The sequence below is a fragment of the Budorcas taxicolor genome, chromosome 2 (genome assembly GCF_023091745.1).
Source record: "Budorcas taxicolor isolate Tak-1 chromosome 2, Takin1.1, whole genome shotgun sequence".
Taxonomy (NCBI): Eukaryota; Metazoa; Chordata; class Mammalia; order Artiodactyla; family Bovidae; genus Budorcas; species Budorcas taxicolor.
This window is the reverse complement of record NC_068911.1, coordinates 129276908-129297326: the sequence shown is the minus strand read 5'-3', so window position 1 is coordinate 129297326 and position 20419 is coordinate 129276908. Positions and strand designations below refer to the sequence as shown.

General features: G+C 39.0%; 1 protein-coding gene across 1 annotated transcript in view; it reads left to right on the top strand.

The window, feature by feature from the left end:
• Positions 1 to 20419, top strand: part of HECW2 (HECT, C2 and WW domain containing E3 ubiquitin protein ligase 2) — a 248404-nt gene that overhangs the window by 139421 nt on the left and 88564 nt on the right. Inside the window, exons 10-13 of the mRNA XM_052663718.1 lie at positions 695 to 845; positions 1510 to 1613; positions 2150 to 2274; positions 12578 to 12763. Of these exons, the coding sequence (XP_052519678.1) occupies positions 695 to 845; positions 1510 to 1613; positions 2150 to 2274; positions 12578 to 12763 (566 nt within the window). The remainder of the gene's footprint in view (positions 1 to 694; positions 846 to 1509; positions 1614 to 2149; positions 2275 to 12577; positions 12764 to 20419) is intronic.

Sequence of the window (20419 nt, the reverse complement as noted above, 5' to 3'; positions counted from 1 at the left end):
GTGTTTATTGAATGTGCTCTTATATGTTTATTAGCAAAGACTAACACATTTAATGAGATTGCTTACATATAAAATTCAATAATCTTTTAAAACATGGTATTTATTTGAGGTTGGAAACAAGTCATTAACCTTGCTCTGGAAATATATTCCTCTTTGGGAAAGTGCAAATGGAAATTCATAGATAATGATACTGTTTGATGACTAGGATAGCAATTTCTTCTGAAGACTACATCTACTAAAATTGTGTATAAATGTGCATGTGGAAATTTCCAGCTATGAATCTTTCTTCCAAATTGGGGAAAAAAACAGAAAAATCATTTTTTTTTTTGGTGAAAATAAACATCAATACCAATTTTGATGTGAATATCTAAAATATTATGATACCAACTAATATTTTTTAAATGCTGGTACTTATATGTAAAGGATGAGCATTGGAGGCAGATCAAGGGGGATCCCCCATGATCAGGAGTTTTTTAAGGGCTTGGTTATGCACTCAGGAGCTGTTCACTGACTGGTGAAACACATTCTGGTGTAGACTAGGGGTGGGGGCGTGTTGCTGGATTATGCAGCCAGGTATATGTTGTTAGCCCCAAATTATAGCATGTCAGAGAGAGAAACACGTGCTGCTTAATGAGCCACATCAGTGGCTTCAGTTGCTCCTCCTAATCCCTCTCCATGCATTACTGCTGTTTAGACTGGGAGGCGCGCATTGACAGTCACGGCAGGATCTTCTATGTGGATCACGTAAACAGAACCACGACGTGGCAGCGGCCCACAGCTCCCCCTGCCCCGCAGGTGCTGCAGAGGTCCAACTCCATACAGCAAATGGAGCAGCTGAACCGGCGGTGAGGATGGGCAGTTTTGTGGTTGGGCTAATTTTTACATGTGCGGAATGGAAAACGCGGTTGCCTCTTTGATCTTTGGGTGTCCTGTCATTAAGGCGGAGCTATGGCCTCTCTTGATTCATAGACTTCATTGACTGTCTGTCTCTTGGTTGACAAGTATTAAGCGCACACATCCACAGCTTGCTTGGAAACTATAGAGAGGAAATAAGTAGTGATCAACCCAAGGCATTGATTTTTAGTACAATGGAGCATATATATTTGTCATTTGAAGCCAAATAGCTTTTTAAATATCTAGAATCTTCATTTGTGATGCATCTTTATTATTTGCCTAAGCTTTTAAAACCTATCCTTCTTTTACAAAAATGAATTGCTATGGAACAAAAGTTGTTCTTAACAATATGGGAATTTAGTTTTCTTTGATTAAAGGCCACAATTTAAAATAAAAAAGTTTTATTAATTTGTTAGGAAAATGTTCCACAAACTTTGAACAGAAGACATTAAGTTCAATGATTTTCTTAACAGATGGCCCAGAAGGTAGAGGGATGAGTTTGGGGGAGGAAATGGCCCAGGCTGGGAAGCTGGTGAAAATGTCTGAGTTCTGGGGCAGCAGTGAGCCCCATGTTTTCGAGGCTGCTGTGATCTAACTCTAGGCTCCTGATTTTAGATACCAGAGTATCCGCAGAACCATGACCAACGAGAGGCCTGAGGAAAATAGCAATGCTATTGATGGGGCCGGGGAGGAAGCCGAGTTTCACCAAGCCAGTGCAGGTAAGAGCCTGCAGGTTGGTTTGTTTTGTAATCTCACAAAAGTAGAAAACAAATAAGTAAGGGTTTCCAAGAAATGAGGCTTTCTTTAAAAGGATTTCTGATCTTCATTAAGATCTAGTAATCCAACTCAAAAAGTCAAATTCACTAGACACCTCTTTTAATTTTTGACTTTTTATTTAGTACTAAGAATCACAAAACCAAATAGAATATAAATTACTTTAAATCTCTGGATCTGTGCAGTAGTGAATAAAGAAAAGAATCTGATCACCTGAAATCTGATCACCTGAGATGCAACGTGCATCTCAGGATGCGTTAAAATGTTAATAATGACTATGAACATTACTGAGTTCCATTTTAGTGTGATGAAGAGCAGTTGAGTTTTACACATGAATTTACAGATACAAAAAAATATCTTGAGGATTAAAATAATAATAGATGATATAGGTGCTCTTTTAAAATATAGATACAAGTGAATAAGTATGTTTCCACCAGGTGCAAAGCTTTCCCTGAACGCCTTTGTGGTCTGCCCTGTCTAGATTTCCGACGGGAGAGCGTCCTGCCCCACTCTACCTCCAGATCCAGGCTCACGTTGCTGTTACAGTCTCCCCCCGTGAAGTTCCTCATCAGCCCAGAGTTCTTCACCGTGCTGCATTCTAACCCTGTGAGTAGCCAGTCTAAGAGGATGTGAGCAAAAAAGCAATAGGCCAAAGGAAATTATCCTCATTTGTGTATTGACAGTAAGAATGGAAATAGCTGATGTTTACCAAGTGCCATGTGTTTCAGCTCAGCATTAAGTACTACCTATGTCTTGAACCATTTAGCCCAAACATAGAGACCTATGAGTTCTATAAAACTTCTGTCTTTTCCTGATGAAGAAACCAAGGTACATAAGGGGTGAAATAACTTGCTCAAGAGATTGTTAGGGTTAAAAATCCCAGAGATGCTGACTCTCTGTACTCTTAATTACCACTTTATTTTTCCTGCACAAATATAACCAAATATCTGAGCACTGACAACAGGCATTCGTTAGCTTGGGCTTTGAGATCATGATTACGGGCTCCCCAAAAGAACAAAGGAATATAAAATGTTACATTGCTGTAATCTGAAAAAATAAATCAATAAATAGAGGAATATTTTAAAATATATAAAATGTGTATGGGAGATCATGGTATATTTTTTTCTGCCGAGAGGAAAGTAGTGGTGTTTGCAGCAATTGAAATAGCACATGCATGGACCCTAGGGCTCAGAAGGGGGCAGAGGGGCTGCTGTGTGGTGATAGAAAGAATGAGTGGTGTGGTATTACACTGGACATTGGAAAGTCAGCAAGATCTGGATCATAGATCTGCCTTTGGGGCATGGCAGGGGATTTAGATTCTATTCTGAGATCAGAGTGACATTCTTGGATTTGGAGGCTGTAGAAAGGCAATAGTGGAAGGTTTAAAAGACTGATAGTTTTAAAGATTGAGTAGGAATTTGCCCTAGAAATAAGACAGTCCAGAGCTCTCTAGGTAGAAAGAGTATCATTTACAAAATAAGAGATTCGTAAAGTTGCAGGCTGTCTTAGTAATTTGTAGAACTACTGAAACTGAATTATTAGTGCAGCAGTTTGGTATTGCTGGTATGTGGAGAGCATAGGACACTAGCAAAAGTCAGATTTGAAAGGTGGGCAGAAGCCAGGTGGTTGTTGTTAAGTCACCCAGTCATGTCTGATTTTTTGCAACCCCATGGACTGCAGCATGCAAGGCCACCTTGTCCCTAACCGTCTCCTGGAGTTTGCCCAAGTTCATGTCCATTGCATTGGTGATGCCATCTAGCCATCTCATCCTCTGACACCCTCTTCTCCTTCTGCCCTCAGTCTTTCCCAGCATCAGGGACTTTTCCAATGAGTTAGTTGTTTGCATCAGGTGACCAAAATACCAGAGCTTCATCTTTAGCATCAGTCCTTCCAATGAGTATTTAGGGTTGATTTCCTTTAAAATTGTCTGGTTTGATCACCTCGCTGTCCAAGGGAATTTCCAGTCTTCTCTAGCACCAGAGTTCAAAGGCATCAATTCTTTGGCACTCTGCCTTCTTTATGGTCCATCTCTTACAACTGACCACTGGGAAGACCATAGCCTTGACTATATGGACCTTTGCTGGCAGGATGATATGTATTTTTTTCAGAAGCTAGGTTACAGGAATCTAAACTCATATATGGAACAATTCTAGGAGATTGAAGGCTTTCATATAAAGAAGAATGAAAAACATATAGAGTTGTCACTGTAAAACAATAAGTCATGCTGTGGTGGGAAGAGCTTTGAACTTGGAATCAAGTAACACAAGTTTTCCTTTGCTCGTTCATTTACTTATGCCTTCGTTCAACCAATATTTATTAAATGCCCATAATTTGCCTAGTACATTCCAGACTCTCAGGCAGAGTGGTAAATAAGACAAGAGTAGAATAAATATGAACTAGTGAACAAAAAGATAATTCAGGCAGTGAAATGTGTCATGAGGCAACTGAAACAGTATAGATGACTGGGCTAGGGTGAGTAGGAGGCCAGGCTATTGGAGATGCTGGTTTAGATCAGGTGGATGGAAAGACTTCTTCAAGATGTTATAAAATTTCAAGAAGCTAGGAAGGTAAAGGTCTTAGAGAAGAACTTTCCTTGCCAAGCAAGAGCAAAGGCTTGAGGATAGGAATGAGTTTGATGTAGTATATGGGTATAATCAGAGGGGTGAGCAGGGCTTCAAAATGTAGGGCTTGTGTAATCTGGCAAGGAGTTTGGGTTTCATTCTAAGTGGGTTTTATTCCTAAAGGAGTTCATATGGGGATATAGTTTTGATTTTTTTTTTTTTAAGTTTCTTCTACCTGCTATGTTGAAAATAAGTTTTAAAAGGCAAACTTGTCATCCGGGAATAAGTGAAAAGGCCCTGTGGTGAGACATGGAAAGGACCTGGACTAGTGCAGTAGCAGTAGAGATGGTGAGAATGTATCTTGGAGAAAGAGCTGATACTTTTCACATACTTTTGTCAATGAGGTCAGCACCTTCTTTGTTGAGCCAGATAATAGTTTTTGAATATTGGATTTATTTTTGTTCATTTTGTTTGTGTGTATGTGTGCTATTTGCAGTGTTAACAGCACAATTTGAACTTTATTCCATATTATTAGCATTTTATTTTCTTCATCAATTTCTTAAATCTAGAACTTATGTTTAGAAACTGGCAGCCAGCAAACTTTTTCTGGAAAGAGCCAGAGCAAAAATATCTTCAGCTTTTGAGCCAAGGACAGCATGTACGTGAATGGATGCGATTATATTCCAATGAAACTTTGTTTGCAAACACAGCCAGCCAGTCTATAAGTCTCTAGTTTACTCATTTCTAGTCTAGACAGCCCATAAAACAGTATTAAGACTTGGTTTGCACTTACTGATTTCTGTAGTGTTAATATTCCCACTGTGGCCAGTTTCAAGCTACCATCTTTTTTGTTGTGTGATTTCTGTTTTGTTATATATATTCATTTTTTGTATTTTCTTGATTTCACGTATTATGTGATAACATACCGTGTTTGTCCTTGTCTTATTTCACTAAACCTAATACTCTCTAGGTCCATCCACATTGTTGAAAATGGCAGAATTTCATTATTTATTATGGCTGGGTAATTGTGTCTTCTTTAGCTGTTCATCTGTTGATGGAAACTGGTTTCTTCCGTATCTTGGTATTGTAAATAACACTGTTGTAAAGATTGGGGTGCATGTATCTTTTCAAATTAGTGTTTTTTCCCAGATGTATACCCAGGAGTAGAATCGCTGGATCATATGGTAGTTCTATTTTTAGTTTTTTGTGAAACCTTCATACTGTTTTCCACAGTGGCTGTGCCAATTTACATTCCCACCAACAATGGGCAACAGTTCCCTTCTTTCTACGTCCTCACCAACATTTTTTATTTGTAGATATTTTGATAATAGCCATTCAGACAGGTAGGAGATAATATCTCATTCTACTTTTGATTTACATTTCTCTTATGATTAGTGATGTTGAACACTGTTAGCTATCTGTAAGTATTGTAAAAATTGTAAGTAAAAATTCTATTTAGGTCATCTGCATGGTTTTTAATTGGGTTGTTTGTACTTTTGATACTGAGTTGTATGATCTGATTATATAATTTATATTCTAATCAAGGATATTAACCCATTGTCAGTCATATTATTTGGAAATATTTTCTCCCACTTAGTAGGTTTCCTTTGCTATGCAAAAGCTTTTAAGCTCAGTTAGGTCCCATTTGTTTATTTTTGCTTTTGTTTCTTTTGCTTTAGGAGACATCCAAAAAATATATATTTCTATGATTTAGGTCAAAGAGTGTTCTGCATTTGTTCTCTTCTAGGAGTTTTATGACTTGATGTCTTGCATCTAAGTTTTTAATCCATTTTGAGTTTAGTTTTGTATGTGGTATGAGGAAATTTTCTAATCTCATTCATTAACATGTAGGTGTCCAGGTTTCTCAGCACCACTTATTGAAGATATTGTTTTTTCTCCACTGTATACTCTTGCCTCCTTTGTCATAGATTAATTGACTTGAAGTGTGTGGGTTTATTTTTGGCTTCCTGTTCTGTTCCATTTATCTATGTGTCTGTTTTTGTGCCCAGTACCATACTGTTTTTGGAAAAGACCCTGATGCTGGGAGGGATTGGGGGCAGGAGGAGAAGGGGACAACAGAGGATGAGATGGCTGGATGGCATCACTGACTCGATGGACGTGAGTCTGAGTGAACTCCGGGAGTTGGTGATGGACAGAGAGGCCTGGTGTGCTGCAATTCATGGGGTCGCAAAGAGTCGGACACAACTGAGCAACTGAACTGAACTGAATGACACAGTTTTGATTACTATAGCTTTATGTATACCCTGAAGTTAGGGATCATGGTCACTCTAGCTTTGTTCTTTTTTCCAAGATTGATTTGGCAATTCATGGTCTTTTGTGCTTCTGTACAAATTTTAGGATTTTTTTTTTTCTAGTTCTATGTAAAATGCCATGGGTATTTCATAGGGATTGCATTAAAACTGTAGATTGCCTTGAGTAGTATGGACATTTTAACAGTATTAGTTCTTCCAACCCAAAGATACAGAGGATCTTTCCTTTTCTAAACATTTCAGTTTCCTTTATCAATGTTTTATAGTTTTAAGGACATAAGTCTTTCACATCCTTGGTTAAGTATATTCTAGGTATTTTATTCTTTTTGAGGCAATTTTAAACAGAATTGGGGTTTTTTTTTGTTTCTCTGTTAACTCATTATTGGTGAATAATGGAAAAGCAACAGATTTCTGTATTTTAATCTTGTATCTTATGACTCTACTGAATTCATTTACTAGCTCTAATAGTTCATTGGTGGATACCTAATCATTTTTATTGAAAAGAACAAAAATTAAGTAGATACATAGTTGCCATAGCTCTAAAGGAAAACTTGAGGAACAAAATACTGGTTTTTGTTTGTGTGTGTCTGTGTATGTGTGTTTTCACTATTTTTGCATTGTAGTTGCTTTAAGATATATTCTACTGCCCTCTGCTGGTTATGATCAGATTGCTTCCAAAATTGTCTTAAACCATTTCCCCTGGTAACTCAAGATTTAATTCTTAGAGTCATGTCGTTGATATTTGGGATGACTGTGTTTGTCTAATAATTATCAAACATACATACATTTTATTATATGCAACTAAATAATTTTTCCAACATACATGCCAAATGATTATTTTATACTGGATGAGGTATCCATTCCCTTCTCCAGGGAATCTTGCCAACCCAGAGACTGAACCCGGGTCTCTTGCATTGCAGGCAGATTCTTTACCATCTGAGCCACCAGGAAAGCTCTCAATAATTACTACTTTAGCTTTTAATATGTTCTAGAAATACCTTAATTCTATCATATAAGCTCCTTTCTACTTAATGAAAAAAAGTATTGTTCTAAAATACTCAAATATATTCTTATAAGTCAGAAACCTGTGCTATTGCAAAAATAGATGAATTGATAATTACAGTTACTTTTATCAATAAGTTTCCCTCCATTTTACTTCTTAGCCAGATGAGAAAAATATAAAGTCCCTATGATTAAAAATATTGTGAAGGTAAACTGCATAAAACAAGACTATTTCCATATAATATCATATATCTTATGGAAATAATATTACTTGATTTTGTTTATAATAAATTTTGTTTAGTGAATAATATATACAGATGCTCACATCTACTTCCTTGTGAGCCTTTGTATACATTTACTATGGCAGCAGTGATAATGTTTTCCAAGCATGAATTCAGAATACCTATTCCTGATGAAGGATTTCTGGAAAATGAAAGATTTTATTTAGCAATAATATACTAACCTGTGTTATTGGGAATAACAGATTTAGAGTAAAGTAAGACTGGGCCAGGTAATCCTGGACATACGATCACTGTAACACTTAAAAAACCTGCTCCCAAAAAAGGAGGTTTGATTATTACTTGCATTGATTGTGATTAATTAATTGATAAGTTGGTTGATTGATAAGACATATAATTTTCTTATTCTGTTGCCAAATAGCAATAATTTCCTCTCGGTTCTTCTCGATATTTTTCACTTCTAACTCTTCAAACACTTAACCATACAAAACACATTAAGCTCTAAGGAGTGTAATTTTAATGAAATTCCACAAAGAAATTCAGTTAATACTCAGTTGATCATTCATCTAACTGTGCGGTGTTTATTTATTTACAGAATGATAAGAAACAACCAAGAGGATTGGGAAAGGGAGTTTTGGAATAGAGAAGGGATAACCAAAATGGACATTTTAAATCACATTGATGGGCAAAGAAAACTTTACATCCTTTAGGTATCATTTAAAGGGGCTCTGCTTACTATTTACAGTTGTCAAATCACCTTAACCCGTGTAAATCCACATGCAGCATCTTCCAAGGTGAGATCACTCTGTGCAAGAAGTTTTATCAAGACCCTGCTATGAAATAAGTCCACTTTTGTTTCAGGTAGCAGATCAGATCCCTTTACTGCATCTTGTTCTGCAAGACCAAAGCAAAACAGCAACTCAAACGCAAAAAAGGATCCCTTTCCAGTTAGACCCACTACACCCAGAAGGGAGAATAAAGATGTCTCTTTTCTTTTCACACACAGGTTTCTCCTGTTAGCTTCCATGAAGGCTCTTTCTACCTAATCCTACCTGTTTAGTGTTTCTCAGCTCTTTAGTAGGGCTTCCCTGGTGGCTCAGAGGGTAAAGCGTCTGCTTGCAATGTCGGGAGACCTGGGTTCGATTCCTGGGTTGGGAAGATCCCCTGGAGAAGGAAATGGCAACCCACTCCAGTACCCTTGCCTGGAAAATCCCACGGACAGAGAAGCCTGGTCGGCTGCAGTCCATGGGGTCGCAAAGAGTCGGACACGACTTCACTCACTCACTCACTGTTCACTCAGCTCTTTAGTTAGTGTTAGTCGCTCAGTCGTGCCTACTTCACTTCACTTAGCACATAATTAATAAGAGGTTATGAGACCCTTCTTCCCTTAATAGAAGGTAGAATGCTTGCCCAAGATCTTCAAAGACTGAAAAGTAGAAAACAGTTTTACTAATCTTAGAACACAGTGTAGGCATAATCCCTTATATATTCTTGTACTTAGTTCAACTCTATGGTTTTACAGTGATTTTTACCTCTTCAATGCACTTTTACACCCTTGGTTCCACCGGATTTGAATCCCACATGCCTATGAAGAAATCAGGGCAGTTATTATTATCCCATCATAGAGCTGAGCAAATTGAGCCAGAGATTAAATGACTTTCTTTGTCTCTATCCATGAGCTGTGATTAGAAACCTCACCATAGTTCTGTATGAACTGGAGTATAAATATCTTTTCTGAATTAGTACACTTCTGGTCATATATATGTATATACTATATATAATGTACATTTTAAAACAATACTATAAATATTGAATAAACATAAAATATATATCAAAAATAGAACAGATGGATATGTGTATAAGCATATGTATGTGTGCTTGGTCACTCAGTCATGTTCGACTCTTTGTGACCCCACAGACTGCAGCCTGATAGGCTCCTTGGTTCCATGGGGAGTCTCTGTTCAAGAACACTGGAGTGGGTTGCCATGCCCTCCTCCAGGGGATCTTTCCAACCCAGGGGCTGAACCCAGGTCTCCCGGACTGCAGGCGTATTCTTTACCAACTGAGCCACCAAGGAAGATAGACATGCATAAATATGTTATACATACACGTATATAAACATACCTAAGTAAACATATATATGTGGGTAAGTTTGTATGTAATTTCTTTACAAACATGTAGCCAGAGTCTAGAGGGATGTTCCTGTTTGCCTTATGTGTTTTATGTAGACCCTAATAATCATGTGCATATTATTCAGACTTGAAAAAGCCATGATTCTAAAGGTTGTTTGCTAGATACTGATGAGAGAAATCTTTCTTATACTTAAATTTACTTTGGTAGATGCTTTTTGCGAAGATCAGTTGAACTTGGCACTATATTACACATCTCACTGAGTGGAGAGGTGGAAGATGAAAGGACGTAATTAATTATAAGACCAGCCTTAAGACTCCTGTGCTTAAAGAGCTGTCCAACCCCAGGGGATTGCTTCCTGCCCGAGGCTGGGATGGGTTCCGTCACCTAATTACTACTACTTCTTGCCCTAATGCAGTTCTGCTGCTTTTCTTTAGCAGAGTGAGGAGCCTTTCTGGTGCCCCAGATAAAGAATCAGGATGTGGCCTATTTACTTATTTTAATGTGGGGGGTGGGGGGAGGGTTAAGGGAGGGTGACAAGAGATACATATGTTTAGAAATGATTTATCTGACAGAATTCTCCCACAATATTTTGTTCCCAAAGAAACGTATTAGGGAGCGTGACTTGAAAGTTCATTACTGTCACCGTCACAGAGGCTAGTGTTATCTCCGGCCTCTATGCTTGCAATGGCTTGTGTGAAAATAAATCAGCAACATGCAGCCAAATACAGAAAACAGATGCCTTGTTGATTGTGCATAAGACTCCAAGGCAGGGTCAGCCACAGGCTAAACTATTAGTTAGCTAATGTTAGTCTCTGACAGCCTCCGACTTCTTTTATTAGTCTCCTTCTCTGCTTTCATGGTATCACTTTCTTATTCTCTCATGCTCTAATTGCCCAGAGCCCCTGCGTGGGCCTGCCTGCTTTGGCAGTGCTCTGTACTCTGAACCTCGTAATTATTCACAGCCGTCAAACCTCCTCTCCTTTAGACTGTCAGGTGGAAATGTGATCTCAAATACTTTCTTCTCAGGTGTACTAAGGTTCTAGTACACTAGCATTTGAGTAGAGTTTAATGTGTCTGACCTTCCTGCCTTCCATTTCCATAGCGGAAAAATAATTTCCATGCAAAGCAAAAGGTTAATGATAGCAAATCAATCAGAATAACTGTAGAAAAGTTACTTTGTGCAGTGTGAGTTATACATCAGTCATGGTGACCAACACATCTCAATGGCTTAAGCTAACAGAGGTCTATTTCTCATTCCAAATTGAGTTGTCAGGGTTCTCTGATCCCTGGAGTCCTTCAGAAACCCAGGAACCCAAACTGAGAGCAGCCACCATTTCAGACATGGCCAGCTGCTGTGCTCACCATGCCAAAGGAAAGAAAGCTCTTGAAGGCACTCCTGTTGGCAATGAATTGTCCCACCCAGACAGACGTGACACATTCTGAGGGTCTCTGGAAAGACAGGAACATTGTTGACTATCCTTACTTATTCAACTTTTATTCTCAATAACCAGCACAGTTAGTGTTTATTAAGGTGAAGTTATTTCCAGAGAGTCTGATTTCTTTGGGGTTTATCTTGGTCTGTCTGAAAGAAAATAAATAACAAAACTCATAACGTAAAGCCTGTAGGCCTCCACACTCAGTCTGATATCCCTGGGATGCTGAGGTGGGAGGAACCCAAAGCCCTTTGAATCTACCTGAGGATAGCATTCCGGGGGAGATCCTCACGGTGGGTCAGGTTCATGAATGTCACATTCCTTCAGGGAAATAGCCTATACAGTTACTCCTTTTCCACTGCTTGGCACATGGTGCTGTGTTGAATATCTGTTGACTAACTCATGAGGACAGCCCATGGCTTATGGTTTGTTTTTTTTTTTCTGGACTCTTCTTTAAGTATCAGAAGATGACACTGATGACATTTTACAGAACAATCACTTTTTTATGTGTGCTGGTATAATGGGGTTTTATTAAATGTGTATTTCAATCATGTAAATTTAGCCATATATAGGTAATGTGTGTATATGAGTATGTGTGTGTGTGTGTGTGTGTGTGTGTGTGTACAGGAAAAATAGAGAAGAAAAAAAGATAAAAAAAATACTAAGATATACAGTCTAGGTAATTCTGCTTGCTATTCTATTTACTGAGATTATGCTTTTAAGCACAAGTAAGATGAAAAACTCTAATCTACTGTGGTCTCAGTTGAATATGACTCTCAGTGAGAACTACTCAGCCTATTGGATGTACTTCTAATATTCAGATTTATGGCCATTTTTCTATACAACTTGGCTCCTGACTATATGCCAACTGTTTCATTGGCATAGACCCAAAAAGCCAGAGACCTTGTGCTGGAGGAAATCCTGGCTATATTGGGGCTCTCTGTGAGGGGGTATATTTGTTTCCTGAATGGTGTAATTTTGACTGTGTGGGCTTTGCCTAAAACCATCTTTAAGGTCTTACATCTCCTGTAGAATGAAACTCCACAGCGTTCTTGTTCCTTAGAAAACTAGATTCATTAGTGAAGACTCCCTGACTTTCTGTAGTCTATTTTAATTTAATCAAAATTATTTTGCTTTGTCTCCTAATGTGGGTCTAGAGTTACATTGAATCTGATATACCATCCAAAGATTAAATATGTCCATGGGAGTTTATGTGTTGCTTTTGCACGTCACAAAGAAGATTAACATGGCTTTCCCATCCTTCTCTCCAGAGTGCCTACCGCATGTTTACAAACAACACATGTTTGAAGCACATGATCACCAAAGTCCGGCGGGACACCCACCACTTTGAACGCTACCAGCATAACCGGGACCTCGTGGGATTCCTCAACATGTTTGCAAACAAACAACTGGAGCTGCCAAGGGGCTGGGAAATGAAACACGATCATCAGGGCAAGGTAACTTGTAGGAGTGGCCGTGGGGAAGCTGCCACATGACTGTGTGATCTTGTGACTTTGGCACTTGGCTCTACCTTTCAGGTGAGGGCTGAAAGTCCTTTGTGAGGGGAAAAATTCCATCTCCTGCTTCAAGGGAAACCTGGACAAACAGGTTGTTTGTTACCATCAGCAGTTGCTACCCTCTTTTGAAGTGGTATATGCAGGGTATGGGAGTCAGGGCACTTGATGGGCAAAACACCCACTTTGCATGGACATTCTTTGAACTGTAATCTCTCACCATTTTCTACTGTTTAGAGAAGAGGTTTCTTAGGCAATGATACTTCCCTATCCTAGCTGTGTTGTGGATAGTTGAATACAAGTTGTGGCATTGTTTGAAGAAGGTGGCTAGGAGGTTGCTAAGCAACAACACAAGGTGTGTCTGTGACACCATCCGGGTTTGGGCCTTAGTCTTGTTGGTTCAAAACCCTGATTTGTTAGCATGTATGATGAGAAATACTTAACTCTCGCACAGGCCAGGTAACCACATCTGCACTTCCTTCTTAGACAAATGAATCAGAAAGCCGGGTAACTATCAGGAGGTTGTCTTATGAGTAAGAAATCAAAGTGAGAAAGTTAGTAATTCTTATTAAGGTGTTTCTCAGCCAAGATTTTGTTTATTTAACTCTTGTTCAGCATGTACTAGGAGCCATGAACTGTTTAAGTTCTTTATGTTTAAGCTCTCCACAATAACTCTGTAAGAGAGTACTGTTATTATTATTGCTATTTACATATGCAGAGTTCAGGTGCAGAATGGTTCAGTGACTTGCCCAGTGACTAGGGATGGGTAATGTCTGAGCTGGGCTCTAACCCATGCAGTCTGGTTCAAGGGTCCTTGCTCCTAACCACCCTATTATGCTCTCCAAGTATTGAGAAACAACCAACAGTTTTCCTGTCTGTAAAAATACTTGAAATACATGACTTGTAGTGTGGGGAGGATTACGTTGACAAAATATTTACAATAACTGTACTTGACTTTTTCATTCAACAAATATTTGTTGAACACCTGTGCAAAACAGAGCAGCCAACAACTCCATAGAACTGCCTTTCTAATGGAAAGAGATGGCCAATGGACAAGTAAATACCAGACACGCTAAGAGCTGATTAAAGTTTTGATTTAAAGAAAAGCAGGATATGGGGTCTAGGAAAAGGCAGGAGTGGAGAGTTATTTTATAGAGGGTGTCTGAGGAAGGACTCACAAATTAAGCTCTGCATGCACACAGACGTAAATTAAGTGAGAAATAAACCATACCAGGGAAGAGCATTCAAGGTGAGTGGAATGTGAAAGGTACTCAATGCATTCCATTCTTCCCTAAAGTACCCTCTAGCAAAAATACCACAGTGTATCTTGCTCATCCTGAACTCAGTTTCCAGCAATCTTATCTGAGAACTTAGCGGCAGTCAAAACTGATATTACAAATTGCATGGATACATTTTAATGCATGGGAGGAACCCTCAGACTTTCACTGAAACTACTGACCTGAGTTTTGTAAAATTTTTAGTAAACCTCTAATTCTCAGCCCAGAGAAGATTAGAAGTGGTAAGCATGAAGTTCAGAATAGATGAAAGAGAATGGATTTGTAATTAGGTCCCTAAACCACAGGTAGAATAGTGGTATATCAGAGTTAGGTGGGATGGCAGGGAAGCATTTCCAGGACACGGGAAACCTGCAGGGACACTTGGCAGTTCCCGTGCTCTCTCTTTCCCGAGGAGGATGTCACTTTGCTGGTGCTGAGTGTTTGTAAACATTCTACTAAATGGAAATGTGCAGGTAGTCCAAGAAAGGGCGATGGAAAATACTGATGGTATTATACCTGCATGTATAAGAGCATTAGCAGACCAAGAATCAGCTCTATTCTCAACTCTGACAGTTTTTTTCCTGATGTCATGGGGTTCTATACTCATTAGAAAACCATAGGTCCAGGGAAAAACCCAAGCTGAGATAATGCTGCATGTATTTCTGTTCTGTGCAGAGACTTAACATGTTAAGTCATTTTGTATCCTTAGCTGAAGGGAATCGGGAACTTATCATGCAGACCTGGAAGGGAAGTTTCCCTTCTTGCCAGTCATAACTTGCCAGACATGCTTCAGGAGAGAGCTTCTTATTAATAACACCTGAACCTTGAGAAGAGTTTAAATTGGACTTAGAATACTATTTAAGATGAGTTATGATGTATTCTTAAGAACGAGTTCTGTCTCATAGCTTTTATAAAAGTTTCGATGGTTAAACAGAGGTAAACATTATCTCAACTGTGTGGGTAACATAACCATCTATCCTCTTTCCTGAGGGTTTGGACTCATGTGGGGTTTCAGCCTAAAGTTGTAAGCATTGTTAAGAGCATTGAGTGTGAGTTGGGAGATAGCTGACCTCACAGGTTGCTGGTGACTTTCCTTTTGAATGATGTGTGGCACGGAAGATGTAGAAGGACCCCTGGCCTTGTGGACAGAATGAATTACCAGACAGGCCTGAAAGATGATCACTTTAGCCTGATTCCTCTGCTTTGTGCATTTAGACTTTAATGAGATTTTTAGCTAAGCTGGATACCTTAATGAAAGCAGGTGTATCTCCCTGTGCTTCCCATCATCCTTTCTTTACAAATGACTGACTTCCAATAAACAAAAATAGCTTTAAAGAACATCTGGGAGAGGCTCTTGCCGTGGCTGTACTTTAAAAATCATAGCTCCCATCCTTTGCCGTTAACAGGTTTTCTACTAGCCTGAAATTTTAACTGCCCCTTTTTGATGTATTGCTTTACCTCTATAATGTTTAAAGGGAGTAAACTTTTTTCCCATTTAATATAGCATCAGAAGCTATTAAATACTATGAGTTTTTTTCCCCAGAGTGATGACTAATTTCTAGAATTGACATGGAATAGGATGACCAAATCCTCACCTGCATGAAAAGACATGGTTCTTATGAGAAATGTGGTCAAATTTAGCTGCTCAGGACTATGAAATTTGGCTCCATCTTCTTTTCTCAAGTGCACCATCTTCCTGTGTTTTCATTAATTTTGCCATTCACCACACTTCCAAATGCCTGCTATAAGCATGCCACTGTGAGAACTATGCTACAAGCTCACAGTGTAGTATTATGTAGTGTGTGCCACTAGATATGTGCTAGATGTGGCTATGCATTTAGATTAATTCCTTCCATTCTCAATGCAACCTTGTACATAACTGCTATTTTTAATCCATAGTTTTTGGAAGAGGAAACTGAAGCACAGCATGGCTAAGTGAGCTGACCAAGATCCTATAATTAGTGTGTGGTAGAATTGGATTTGACTTAGTCCATCCAGGTCCAGAGTCTGTGCTGTCACCCTGCCTCTCACCAGGGAGGAGGTGAATACACATCTTCTAGCTCTTATAGGGAAGGCAGTAAACGGTGCTCTGGGAGCATGTGGCATGGTCTCCTACCATGGTTGAGAGTGTGGGGGCTTTCATACACGCCATTGAAGGGCAGCAGAGTGGCTGGATTGCCCTTGGCTCTCTAGGCATAAGTGAGTCCCCACAGGCCCTCTTGCACTGTTTCATGATGCCTATACCTATGTGTCGCATGGTGCTGCTGTTAACTTGTTTTGTCTTCCCAAGCAGATGATCCCCTCCTTGAGAGTTCTTCTGTTTATTTTTTTAAATTACTCCCTCTTCAACCCCAGAGCCATTTGTATAGAAGATTCTCAAAACAGGTTTGATGAAGGAATGAAAATTTGTCATCTGTAGATTCCTAGTTTTTTGGTGATATCTGCTTTGGACAAACAAGCAAGCTTCCAGGCTCCCTCCCCATTGCCACTTGCTCCTCCTTCTGTGCACTCACTGAAAGTAGCTCCTAGGATTTGCCTGGTTTGACCTTTCTTATTCCATGTGTTGTCTTGGATTTTTCACATTACATGTTTGAACAGGGTAGTGATTATGCTGTACTATAGTTTAGCTGCCTCCAGTTTGGAAGAGACTTTTCTTCTAATTACTTAAGGCCAAGGGTTTAAGTTGGCTGAGATTTCACAAAATTCTAGATCTGGTGTGCTTTTAGGGGAAGTTCTAGGGTGAAAAATGTCCTTGACTTACATGAAAGAAAAGAAGTAAAATATTCTTCTAACATTGACTATGAATTAAAGAGTAAGAACAACTATCAGGCCTTCTAGGTAAGATGATAACGATGGTGGTAACAGTGATGACACCTACATTTATTGGGCTCAATCCCTGTGCCAGGCACTTAACTAGGTATTTGTGCATGGATTATTTTATTTCAACTTCATGGCAGTCTATGAGGTGGGTATTATCATTATTGTTCACATTTTAATTGAAATTTGTGTGTGTGCATGCGTCTGCTAAGCCGCTTCAGTTATGTCTGAGTCTTTGCGATCCTATGGACCATAGCCCACCGGGCTCCTCTGTCTATGGGATTCTGCAGGCAAGAATACTGGAATGGGTTGCCATGTCCTCCTCCAGGGTACCTTCCTGACCCAGGGATCGAATCCACATCCCTTATGTCTGCTGCATCAACAGTCAGGTTCTTATAATGTGTGTATAATAAGCAAGTGAGGAATTCAGGATTCTAACTTAAGGAGGGTGTCTCTTAACCACTGCACTCTATTGGGAGGGATTGTCTTTGAAAATGAGATATACTTTATCATTCCAAGGAAGAAGAGTTATAGTCCAGGTGTTGGGATTACTGGTATCCTTCAAAGCTGAGTCATACAAATAGGTTTTGATTAGATTATAGGTATTTTATCTGATGACACTCTACCAGAAACACGTTCATGACTTCATGCTTAAATACCATAGATCTAGGAGCTAAAAAGGGAAGCCTAGTCTTCCTCTAATTCAACCTAATAGGTGTGGGATTTCTCTTGCTGGAGAGAATGTTTTAAAATTATATTATGGTGATGGTTGCACAATCCTATGTGTATACTAAAAACAGTGGATTGTACCGTTCAAATGGGTGAATTGTATAGTATCTGAGTTATATCTCAGTAAAACTATTTTTAAAAAGCAGTAGGTTAAATTAGAGGAAGACTAGGTTTCCCTTTTTAGCTCCTAGATCTTATAGATCTTTGATACTTTAGTCTTAAGGATTAGATGATATAGTTCTACTTTTAATTACATTTGGAAAGGTATCTTGTTCACAATTCCACGCTGTTTTAATTAGTATTTTATTTCACTACTTGATTTTCTTAATTATTTTTATCCTAGCAATTAATCCAAGTTTTATTTTGTTCAGGATAGTCCTCATGAGACTAAGATTAACATCTGTATATACATATCTGTTGAACCTAAAGTCTAGGATTTCAACTAACATACAGGACACATTTTGACTTGTCTTATTTGAAACAAAACATTTAAGCAAAGAAAGTAGGCCAGTATAGAAAGAAAATCTCTTCTTTCTTCTATTGTAATAATTCTTAAACTTTTGTACACTCTCAGGACTGTGGAAAAAAAAGGGTAATTTGGGATCTGGGTTACAGTGTTGATATAAACTTTTTATATTTATGCAAGAAATATGCGTCAGTAGTATTAAAATGTGACTTGGTTAAAATGCTTCTGATTCTTGGCTGGGTTTGATCGTTAGTATGTGCTCATGGGGATAATATATCTGTAGACGATTATGAGTTTTAACAAGGAAAACCAAATGTTACTTAACATAGTAGTGTCCGTTCTTTCTGCCCTACTTTTATTCTTTCTTCCTCCCTCCCTTCTTCACTCCTTTCTCTTCTTCCTTCCCATTGTTAATTTGAAGAATTTGAGGAAATTATGCTGCAGTGGGTCAGGATTCCTGGATCTATCACTGTCTGATCTAACTTCTACAAACCTCAGTTTTCTCTAAAGTGAGTGTTAGTAACCTGTCCTGTCCAGCTCCTGGGGCTGTGGTTGGCATCCACTTAGATAATCATGGGATAACAAATGGAAGAAAAACAATTAGGATTATAATTAACACAATTTACTCGGTAATTGACTTATTACTTATAGTGTAGAAAATAAAAGCAGTACAATTACAAATCTCTAGAGTTTTATTACTTAGTTTTGGGGAAAAAATATGGATTATGCAGACACCTACAGAATAAAATGGACCACATGGCACACTAAGTCAGGAATGCTACTCACCTGGTTATTCCTACCCACTCACTAAAATCTTGATTTAATGATTAGGTAGAAGAAAGAATCTATCTAGAACAGTAACTAAACAGTTTCAATTTAGACTTTTATGAAAATAATAAAGATTTGTTATTGATGGCTGAATCCTTATCTAATGGGAAATACACAGTGACTTATCAAAGATGCAGTGTAGAACTAGTGTAGTGTCCCATGCCTCCTGTTAACAGCCTGCTGATCTCCCTTAACCAAGGTGGTCCAAGAAAATGATTTTGCCACAATAGGGGTCGCTTTACTGTTCTTGCTCCTTTTGTCCATATTGTTCTTGACCAGTGCAGGGTAGTCTGCCCGCAAGTGTTTGCTTCTGCCTGAAACCTGTATAATGACCCAGAGCATTATCAGTTTCTCTGTGAGTCCTCTGTTATTGCGGTCTCTCTGCTAGATTTGTCTCTTGCTAGATTACTGGTCTTCTTCTGTGGTGGTTACATACTCTGTAAGCTATGGTCATGAAGATAGCATTTTAGAAACATCCTTCACAAGAGAAGTAGCTTTCTTCTTAGAACCAGAACTGAAATCAGATCCATGCGTTTGCACGGCATCATGCCCTTTCAGTGTAAAACCACTAGGCACCCTCCCCAAGACTGTTCTACTTCAGTGCCTCTGATCTGTGTTATGAAAACACAGAATAGGCATCACACACTAGTATAGACACAGAATGACATTTCTGGAATGGAAAACCTGGAGAGTTCATAGTAAAGATAGGCTTTGAACTGAACACTAAATAAGAAGTAGGATTTCTATAAAATTAGATTGTGGGGGAGAGAAAACAGGGCCTGGGAAAGGAAGGAAAACACCTAACATAAAGAAATGGATAAAAGAACATCCAGAGTGGGTATGTTTGGTTCCTTTGAAGAAGGAACGGGAAAATCTTGAGAAACCCTGTATTAGATACAAGCACACACACACACACACAGCTGATGGTATAAGATCCAATACAAAACCCAGCAGGCTCACGACTCAAGGGTCAAGAAAATGCCAATGTGCCTACTCAATCAGGCCAAAGCAGGTCCCTCTTACTCAGACTTTTGACCTTCAATGATTTTATGAGGCCCACCCACATTGGAGGGCTTCCCAGGTAGCTCAAATGGTCAAGAATTGCCTGCAACTCAGGAGACCTGGGTTTGATCCCTGGGTCGGGAAGATCCCCTGAAGGAGGGCATGGCAACCCACTCTGGTATTCTTGCCTGGAGAATCCCATGAACAGAGGAGCCTGGAGGGCTACATTCCATGGGGTCGCAGAGTCAGACAGGACTGAGTGACTGACACTCTCACTTACACCCACATTGGGGAAGACCATCTGTTTAACTCAGGCTACTGATTGAAAGGTATCTCTTCCAGAAACACCAACAGACACATCCAGAATATTGTTTGGCATCCACTGGTCCAGTTAACACATAAAAACCGTCAGATCAATATCAGTGAAGTAAAATCTGTCGAAGCACTATTGCAGAGAGTTAAGGATAACAGAGAGAATGA